This window comes from Suillus paluster (genome assembly GCF_016628075.1).
Source record: "Suillus paluster strain FC165 chromosome Unknown EDB91scaffold_74, whole genome shotgun sequence".
Classification (NCBI taxonomy): Eukaryota; Fungi; Basidiomycota; class Agaricomycetes; order Boletales; family Suillaceae; genus Suillus; species Suillus paluster.
Window position 1 is genome coordinate 109,976 of NW_024537634.1, and position 10,209 is coordinate 120,184.

The 10,209-nt window shown below is 50.0% G+C and overlaps 2 protein-coding genes across 2 annotated transcripts; both read right to left on the reverse strand.

Moving 5' to 3' along the window:
* Positions 1-77: 77 nt before the first annotated feature.
* Positions 78-5,412, reverse strand: EDB91DRAFT_799075 (uncharacterized protein). Its single transcript, XM_041328433.1, has 14 exons — positions 5,227-5,412; positions 3,916-5,167; positions 3,784-3,865; positions 3,570-3,730; positions 3,352-3,495; positions 3,164-3,289; positions 2,517-3,106; positions 2,073-2,463; positions 1,915-2,020; positions 1,699-1,863; positions 1,090-1,647; positions 769-1,024; positions 520-719; positions 78-461 (listed from the first exon to the last, which is right to left on the reverse strand). Exons 1-14 carry the CDS (start codon positions 5,256-5,258, stop codon positions 193-195), a joined length of 4,332 nt encoding a protein of 1,443 aa, XP_041172832.1. The 5' UTR covers positions 5,259-5,412; the 3' UTR covers positions 78-192.
* Positions 5,413-7,301: 1,889 nt separating this feature from the next.
* On the reverse strand, positions 7,302-9,357 carry EDB91DRAFT_1227796 (uncharacterized protein; the record flags this gene model as incomplete). The annotated part of the gene is made up of 4 exons (XM_041321008.1): positions 9,165-9,357; positions 8,847-9,113; positions 8,124-8,783; positions 7,302-8,069 (listed from the first exon to the last, which is right to left on the reverse strand). The coding sequence occupies exons 1-4, from the start codon at positions 9,237-9,239 to the stop codon at positions 7,302-7,304; spliced, it is 1,770 nt and encodes a 589-aa protein (XP_041172833.1). The 5' UTR covers positions 9,240-9,357.
* Between the last annotated feature and the right edge of the window lie 852 nt (positions 9,358-10,209).

Genomic DNA, 10,209 nt, shown 5'->3' on the forward strand with positions numbered 1-10,209 from the left:
CATACATCTACTCCACCATCGTCAGTTCGACCAGATTAAATGATTTGGTATGGTACACGTGTGCAGGCTCGATACAAAACTACATGATATCCATGTGTACAATGCGGTATGTCGGTCGGAACAGTGATAGTACATGAAACAGGAGAAAGGAATGTAGCCAGCCTGTTAAATAAGATGGGAGGGATGATGCGACTACTGCAGGGTCGGCTCCTCCGCATCAGGCGCGAAACGGAGTCGTGCGAGGAGTATCGTATCCAAGGTCTTGGTCTGGTGCGACCGTGACACCTTACTAGTAAAGGTGGTCCTCGTGGGGAAGGACTCCGTACCATCAGACTTGACCGTGAAAGTGCCCCATGGACGGTGCGATTTGCGCGAAGCGAAAACATTGAAGTACGCCTCTCCTGACGAGATGGGATCAGTGACGAAGAGAGCGTAGTCAGGCGCGCTAATAGTGCCGGTGACTGTAGAACAGCATCACTAAGACTAAGCTGACAGAAGTAGAGATTGGAATATACGTACCGAAGAAGACATCCTCTTTCTGAATAGAGTGATGTGGCGCGTATTCTTGCAGGATGTTGCGGATATTGTCTTTAAACCACCGCGTAGCTGCGGGAAGACTCTCGTTTGAGAAATTCTGGCGCTCGTAGCGCTCGGCGTATACCCCAGCTGTCTTCTTACCAGCGTGCACGGTAAATGCTTGCCTGTGAGATACGTGCTCCCTGCAAATGTTCAACACCAAATATACACTCATAAGCCAGTAAAACGCACTCTTTATGACCGCCGCCACGGTTGAAGATGCCTGACAGCGCACTCGAGCCGTGTTTATGACCGTGATGTGTCTTCCGGATGCTGGTACTACCGTAATCCAGCAAGGGAGGTATGCATTTTGTTACATCACCCTCGGCCTTCTTCTTGCCTCCAATCTTGATGGCGTTGCACAGGGTGATAAACTCCCCGTCAGGTTTGGAGACATATCCCACAGCACCCACTTCGACGGGTGATGGATACCAGAGCGGCGTCGTGACTGCAAACAACGAGCATCCACATACGTGATCGGATCATCGGGAAAAGGCGAACAGAATAACGTACACAATTCTCCATACCCATGTGTGTCTTTGGCCAAAAGTCTGTAGCGCCTCTCGTTTTGCATGGCCTGTGCCCACGCGTTCATGGACATCTCGGAAAGGATACTTTCGGTTGTGTTGTCGACGGGGGTGCTGGCGTCGTCGAAAGCGTCCAGCTCCTCGCAACACGATGTCTCGCTGGACATGGACGACTCTGGAATGTCCTGCGAGCCAGAATCTGTATCTCCGGTCTCAGATCCGAATGCAGATAACGTGTTGTAACCAGCGGACATCGACGAGGTGTGTGCTAGCCAAGAATGGATTTCACGGGGCGGTGTGGCAGGAACTCGAAGGTCAGGAGAGGGGCGGTCCGGGAAGCTGACGGTTGGCGAGTTCGCCGGACCACCGGGCGTGCAGCCGTCTGCACCGCAAACAAATACAGAATCACGACAGCTGAGAAGCATAGCGATTGCCATGGAAAATGACGAGCGACAAGGAGGGTCACGTGCCCAGCAGCAGTGGATGACTGGCAAAACGATACTGGCAAGAGGACTGCTAGAAATCTCTGGGCGAGCGTCGTGTTCTAGAGACACATAAGCAACGTTGAAAGTTAGACACGATACCTTGAACGTACCAAGCACAATCCTCTTTACGTCTTCGTCGTCTCGGGTGCCATAAGGAATGTCGCCCATATTGAGGATTTCGACGCAGCAAATGGCAAAAGCGTAGACGTCCGCTTGCATTGTTGGCCTTGGGGCACCGTCTAAAAGTTCTGGTGCTTTCCATCTCGGAGTTCCCTCTGTGTGATCAGGTCGTCAGAAACAAGGCATTACTTCAATAACTGACATACTTAGTTGGTGACACCCGCTTCGCCTATAGGCCTCATCCTTGAGTTCGCTCTGGCCAAAGTCAGCGATGGCGCAGCTTCCTGCCCTGTTCATGAAAATATTCGCGCACTGTTCCGTGATATAGGTGAGCAAGTGTTGAAACGTCGTATCGGTCGCGAACCTTCAAATCACCATGCACCACCCCCTCGGCATGCAAGTATTCCATCCCGCGAGCGATCTGACGCATGAGACGAAATAGATGCTCTTCATTTCCGCGTGGAGTGGCATAGTCATCCCGCGCTGCGGCCAGCAACCACTCCACAAGGCTTCCGCGTTCGTAAAGCTCGCTGACGATGAACCATGGTTTGGATCCCTGAGCGCTGCTCGCTCCGAACATACGAACCACGTGAGGGTGCCTGAGTCGGCGCCAGAGCTGAACCTCTCGGCGGAACGCCGTAGCTGGGGTGAAATCGTGCAGAACCTTGATGGCGACCACTCTATCGCGCCAGGATCCGGCGTAGACTCTGGAGAATGATCCTTGGCCGATCATCTCGAACCGGTCGACCTCGTACCTGCGCAACTCTATTAGTACATGAGTATGGCATGAAATTGAGGCGGGACTCACCGCGTGATCGTCCATGAAGGAAGCTCCCATGGTGCGACAAAATTGCCAGTGTCGCCGCGCACCTGCATGCAGTGCAGCTTTGACATGGAGACGATACCAGCATCCAGAAGTTCCATTTCAGCCAGAGTACCATCGCTGACTACGGTGGGCGTCCGCGAGAATGCATTGCGCAGCGACTCTAACTGTCGTCGCATCGCCTTCATGGTCTCGACGACTTCGTTCCGATCAATCTCCAAACCGTTGAGGACGTCGGCATCGCATCGCGCGGTGCCGATAAAGTCCGGGAGATGATCGAGCTGGAACTGGTCATGTTGGAGTTCATTATCCAGATTATCTTCAGGGAAGATAGGGGGTAACTCGCGATGAATCTCGCCCTCGGTGGTCGTTAGACAGTGGACAGTCTCTGGAAGTGAATGCTTCATGTTGCACTTCGGGCCTAAAACGCATGTTGCAGACGTCTCAATGTCCGCAATCGGTGGTGCAGGTGCCAGCGACGTCGTGGTGCTGTGCTCCAAAACCGCCGACTTCAGCTCTTCAACCTTCCCGTCAAGGCATTTCACGTCCTTGACGATGTTTACAGAGACCGTTGCCTGTAACGCGAGTTGTCACATCAGATGGTGAAAATGTTAGAAAAAAGACTGGCATACTGTGAATCTCAGCCAAGCATCCATCAAAGCCTGGTCGCAATTGCAGAGTTCTTTCGCAATTTCAGCTCTCCTGATGAAGCGTTTGAGCATCGGTCGACGGCTGATTCTGCAGAGAAACCTCTCAATCTACGATTTACGTCAGTGACAAAGCTAGAGCAGAGCCAGACAGACAGACAGTAAGAACATACCTGGAAGATGACTTCTCTGAAGACGTGGAAAGCCGCGTCGAGTTCCTTGCCAACGAAAGGACCGACCCCTTCGATCTGCTCACGCACGAAGTACAACATTCCGGCACAACGTTCCACCAGGCGAAGGCAAGAAAGTCGATTCGACTGCAGGATGACGTTGAAGGGTGATGTCAGGAACGATGGGGACGAGTAGCCATGCATAACACAAATCAACTCACTGAAAGTTGCTCGCATGCCTCCCAGATTATTAGGAGGGTTCGCGACGCCTCCAGGAAAAAGGGTACCGGAACAAGCGCGACGGCGTCATACGTGCATTCCAGAATGGTCTTAAGAACAGGGAGTGCTTCATTAGCAATTGTCCCGAGGGTCGAGACAATGCCTAAGAGGACGAAATCAAATTTCCTTTCGGATTAGCGAAGAGAGACAACATACAGGAGACCGTGGAATTCTTGTTCACATGTTCAGCAGTTAGCTCGTCTCGCGTCATTACTGAGTAGCACGCTAAGATAACATTCTGCAAAGCTACACGTGAGAAGGTACAAAAAGGGACGAGGAAGGACTCACATCCTGTGCCCTCTGGAAACCATCTCGTTCGGCGCCACTAAGGCGAAGACTTTGAGATTGTCTGTTTGCTGCCTGCGATTCATCGCCCACGACGATGCGCTGTGAGAACGAATACCGTCGAAAGGATTTAAAAACACTCTTGGATACCGTTGCCGCTCTCTCATCTTCCGGGATTCCGACACCCGACGACCTGAGCGCCTTACGCTCGCGAGCTTCATTGTCGGATGGGACAAGCACCACCGTGTCCGGTTCAAGCGGCTTCAGCCTTTCATCATATTTCACTCTCGGCTCATCCTGGCATACAAATTCTGCGGGGGCCCACCGCTGATCTGCGTCCCATGGAACTGTCAGATTCCACCAGAGCCTTGGCGGGTGTCCTGGATGTGTGACATCGCTCTTGATATCAATAGCAAGATCTACTCCGTCGTAGTCGCAATCCGCGAAGGAACTACTAGGTTGAAATTGGAGTGAAGCACCACGCGGGAGACCAGAGCGGACGGGCGAAGACGGAAGCACTGAGTTTCTATGACCTACCAACGAAGGGCCGTGCGCGACAGAGCTAGACCTTGAGCGGATTGGAGACCCACCGCCAATCGCAGGAACGTCGTATGATAACGATCGCTTGTGACTCGAATAACGTGCTCTACCATAAGGCGGTGAGCTTTCCAGTACAGGAGAGCTTGCAAGTGAGGGCGTCAGATATCTAGAGAGTGGAGGCGACGAAGACTGGTCAAAGGACCGAGACGACGAGCGAGGGCGCACAGGCAACCCAATGGTAGGACTGGTAGGGGTACAGTGCGTGGCAATGGTAATCCTCGATTGCTCAGCGGTATTCTGTCTAAGCGATGGCTGGATGTCGGATAGTCCGACAAGACGATGAGCGACATCCGAGGAACGGACTGGGGACTGCGGGACGGCATTGAGCTTGTTTTGAAAGCTGAAAGAAGGTCTGCGAGCGTGTGGCGGAACGATCGCGCTGCTTGGGCTCTGCAGTGGAGATTGCCGATGACAAGATGAAGACGGATTGAGCGGGGAGGAAACATTGACGTTGGTGTCTGTCGGGTTGCAAGGTTGCAGTCTGAGCGCAGCTGAGTCTCGCGGAGAGGCTCCAGGGGACGACACCATTATGCCAAGATATGATGGAAAGTTGTAAACGAGCTTGAGGTTGAATTTATACAGTAGATAGACGTGAAGAAGGGAGAAGGGACGGGTGAAATTGAACAGACGGGCGGCTGCCTTTATACCCTTTCGTCTGAGCAGCGATGTTGAGTTCCAACCCAATTCCAAACTGCATTGCAATACTAGACTTGCCTTTTTGAGGTGTGATCGGCGATTGCTAGCATCGAGAGTCCGTAGATATTCTGCGCCGAGGAGCCATCCGGGAAATGACGCTCGTTTGCCACAAAGGTACTGAACTAACCGTACAGAACGAGTATCAAAAAGCACCAGGGATGGATCGAGGCTTCCTGCCGCATCATAGCGCAGAATAATCCTGATAGGATTGTTGAGGCTAGGAGACTCGCCTGAGTATTACTACACTGATTGACAATGATGTATTCAATGATGGCCGGCGGCGTCAGGATCTAATGTTTAACACTAGGATCGCGACACGGGAGATACTGAGAGGCTCGACATCCAGCAAGACCGACGGATTAAGCTGCTATATCCATACTAGTCTGATCCAGCGCAATGAGATGCGGAATGGTGATCAAGGTATTCGGAGAATGAGTTCATAAGCACCGGTCAGCCATCTGCTTTTGCTGTCAAGAATGAAGGGTCCCTACATTTGGTACGAGTAGGTGGTGTCTGTACCTGGCTGCACTCGGGGACATGTCACCGGTTGCATACTTCAAGTACTGACGCAGAGGGGGTAAGGGCCATATTTTTATTACTGCCTAGCAAATTTGAACGCAAATTTCGGGTCCGAATGTGGCGTCGGACAAACTCGGACAAATACAAGATCGAAGCATAAGCTTTCAAGTGCTTACTTACTTATAGGTCAGACCAGTGGTCATGGCTCCGTGGCAAGATTCGTGTACGTACCATAAAATACAGATCTACATGTTTGGCTGGCGGTGAGCACTGAGCATGGTAGGAGGAAAAATCAATCAGCGACCTGGCTCTGTCTACTTGTTCAAAGGTAAGTACATACATCTGATATCTGAGTCCTTCTAGTAACTTTTAAAACTTGCACATACTCACATTAGATTGTGCGGGAATCAGGCACCGTCTTTTACCGGAACACTGCACATGTATTTTGGTGTAGTCCATCCCTTTTTCGATACCTACTAGTCAGAGCACCCGCTTTCGGTCCTCAGACAAGCTTCAAGCTCAAGGTCTAACATAGGCTGGCAGTCTTATGCCAGCATGCTAAAATTAGTTCGGTGGGGCTTCCTCGATGGTTCTCGGTTGGCGCAACTCACACATCTATATATCCAAAGTATGACCCATCCTCGGCATGATCTGCTCCGTATGTCTCTTTGAGCTTGGTGAGTGAGAAAGACGTATTTATTCGTACGAGATATCTTACCTGCTAGTTATCATTATATCCATGTTCATTCAACCCGTGCATTTATGTTTCACTGGGAGACTCGAGAAAACGCTCACACATGGCATGGAAGTTTTCTCTGTTTCCGTTTTGCTAAGTGCATTCTAATGTGTTGGGCGATTTCGACCGTGATTATTCAGGTCTTACTTCCTGTGCGTACCTTCGATGCTATGTGCTGCCTAAATTGCTGACTTTTCTACCCAACTATTCAATGCGGTAGCTCGAATGTGTAGAAACCGCAATGCTCGACTTGTGAGACGCCAAAAATATGAATGGTTCTAGAGGTCGCTCTGATATTCTTTCCCAAGGTTTGACATCGTACTGCGATACACTCTTGCCTGCCGCATCTTATAAACCGTAGCGTGACTACCCCGGAGTTCGATGTACGATAAAAATACGTTTATCGAGGACGAGGGCGCCATGAACCCGACAACGCTACCTGAAGTACTTGCTGTATGCTCGCCTCGTCTCGCAGTCACTGGTCGTAGGTGATACAACATCACTGTGTGATTCCACGTGGAATTAGAATCGGCCTGAACTGCGTCACGAAAGATCGCAACTTGGATTGTGATGCATTTGTCTCAAGCATGTAGCCTGGAGGACGTGGACGGCTTCAATGTTGAGTTTCTGCTTCATGCATCAGGTTTCAGTGTTTGTGGCAGGTTAATACATGATCCCAAGTTGAGGAGTATGCAACGGCGTGCGCAATAGAGAGTATGGTTTAATGGCACGCTCTAATTTTTTTGCGTACGACTCCAATGAGGTATAGACTACATATTAAAAAAGGTGCCCTCCGTGTGTGTTACGACAGTCTAATACATCGAGGGAGATTGTTGGTTCATTGGCTCGAAAGAAGGGAAATTTTACTCACAGACTCAGCTGTCACTTTGGTAAGAATTACCATCCTCTCCTCGTCTAGTACAATGCTCCAAAGGGAGGCATCGAGACACTGGTCATGGATCGCTTCCACGAAGGGGAGGTATGTTGTTATCGGCACATCTGAGTCGAGAGCCGTTGTCGTAGGTTCCCGAACGACCTTGCCGATGCCACGCGCCACGGCGGAGGGATTGAAATCGGTCATATGCAGTCGGAACGTTGAATAATTTCGATCTAGAAAGGGAACGGCCCGAATAACACGAGATCCTCCGACTCCAAAGGAGAGCACATCTTCCCCGTCGAAGCAGCGAGAATTCTGTGGACCCCATGATGACCATGGAACGGATAGCCCATCTTTTGAGGTCACATCGAACCATGCCAGAGGGATATCCATGAAAAATACGCGAGCGGATATAACAAAAATAGACGAGGGACAGGACCACACCACGGATATGACTCGATCTGCTGGGTTTGTCGTCCAAATCCAAGTATCATCTGGTGACTTGAGGCGTGCACAGCCTTGGGCACTATGGTACACCTCGGGAAGTACGAAGGTACCAGAGTCCTTATGAACGGGCAGGATAAATCTTGCCTGAAGCCGCGGCGTCTTTGACAAGTCTTCGATGTCGTATAGGTGTATATGGCCATCTGTTGAGAGAGCCAACAGTTTTTCCTTGGTGAGAAAACGAATGTCGCACAACCCGTAGCCTTCGCTGGTCACATATACGTCCTAATTAATGGTTCAAATCAGATGTGTGAATGAAACATGGAACGAGACACCTACATCAGATGTACCACCTTGGTGCCAATTCGAGACGTGCAGCGACCAGTATGAGTCGCCATGCTCAGCAAGGCAGACCACAATGCGATTCCCGAGGACAGAGACAGCAACATCAAGTTTCTGCGCTTCACCGCAAGCGGGCCTGCCAGCGACTACACGGGATCCATGGGCCAAAGGATGTTCCTCTCCAGTAGATATCGTGCAGAACAGTATTTTGTACTTGAAGTCGTATGTTCTGCCGTCGATCGGAAATTGGATCATGACCATGAGGTCCTGCGATTGTTCCATATAAAACAATGCGCGGAAACCGGAATTCGGACCATTGAGATTGAGCCATCGACTGCCAGCACATGCCGTGTATGTGTTAATATCCACAGCGTGAGACTCGGCATCCGCATCGATAGACCAGTTAGAAAGATTGAGTTGGTGATGCGTGATGGAGTTGGAGTTGCATATGTGCGGGAAACGAAGCGATGTCGCTTTCGTGACATCAAGCTCGAAAGAATTCCACGCGTTCGCCTTGTCTCGGAGGGTACGCAAGCACTCCGCTGTGGAGACAGTATGTGGTCGCGGATGAACTTGAATTAACCTTTGGACATCTAGTTCGATGATGTATTGAAGTTTGACCGACAATTTGACTGTATTGTACATTGATCGGCAAGTCTGTAACAAGTCGTATCCATCCGTTAGTGCCATAAATTGAAGGATGGATGAATGCAGACTCGCCAACGCGCAACGTAAAATCGCAGTAGATGAAAGGAAACTGAGGATATGGCAACGCAACTCCTCTGGGATATCTTCTAGAGTAGCCCTTCCAATACGAGCGGGCATCGTTCCACAAGAAATGGGAGGCTCTTGGTCCATCATCGAGGAAAGAGGGGCATCAGTATTAGACAAGCGATGTGATGGTGGAGTAAGAGGGGGAGTTGGAGGGACCGGCGCCTTGAGCTGACGACTGTGTGGATCGCCATGAGTACAAGACTCGATTTGATCCTGAACAGAAGAAGATAAGGACGTTGTAGTCAGAAAATTTCGACAGCTCACCATTTGTCTATCGAGCAGTTCTTTTGAGTAACCCAATAACGAGTTAACGACGTTTTTGATGAAGTTGTAGATCATAGTAATAAAATGAGTATGGGTGAAAGTGTTGGGGTTGGTTAAGATATTTCAGAGTACAAAAAAACATAACTGCGAGCATAGTTTTGAGTGAGCGATGATGTTCGGATGACGGATGAGCGGAACATTCAGATGACCTCATTTCGGGGCACAGCCACTTCGACCTGTGCTCCTGGACCTATAGGAGCAAATACAGCTACACATGTTCGCAAATACATGGTGGATAAATGTGTGTATGATCGGGCAAATTGCAAGTAAGTAAACCACCATGCATGCATGCATGCAAAGACAGCATAGACAGACGAATAGATATGCAAGGTCGGTGCGGTACGTCTTCACTGGCAGTACTTATCACAGAAGTCAGTTGTGCCGTACAATGCTTCTAGCCAGCGCTGCATTCGTGCTCATATAAAGTACGTTGTACTGCAGCGATTGATTTAGTCTCTTTTGTACTACACTGTATATACTTTATAATTTCTAGAAACGAGGCATCCATGAGCACTGGCAACATCTTCAAGTGGTACCTTGCATCCCGACACACAGATCAGGTGCCATGCATAATCCAAGTTCGGTCTGAGCTACTCGTAACTCAGGTCATTTCAGGACTGTCTAGCAGTGCATCTAACCAGGCCTGCAGCCTGACGGTCTTGTCAGCGTCACACCATGTTCGGAGCTCCTATTTCACTCATCTGAAAGCTGGCCCGTCATCAAGAGCCCGAAGGATGTTACAATCAGTGATGAGGGCTAACCGTTTCTCCGAGTCGGCACTAATAACTACTCTATCAAGACCGCTGCGGATATGTGGTTCTTTGTTGCACCTGTTGCAGCTCAATTCTCCGGGTCTAGCGGCTCAGATTTTGGGACTTCATGTCTATTTTAAATCGCGGATTATCATGTTCGAGCCGTAGCTATAGTATAGAGAGCTTCGACTCTCCAGTGTGTGAATTCGTTAGCCTCACTTCCTCTCATAAAA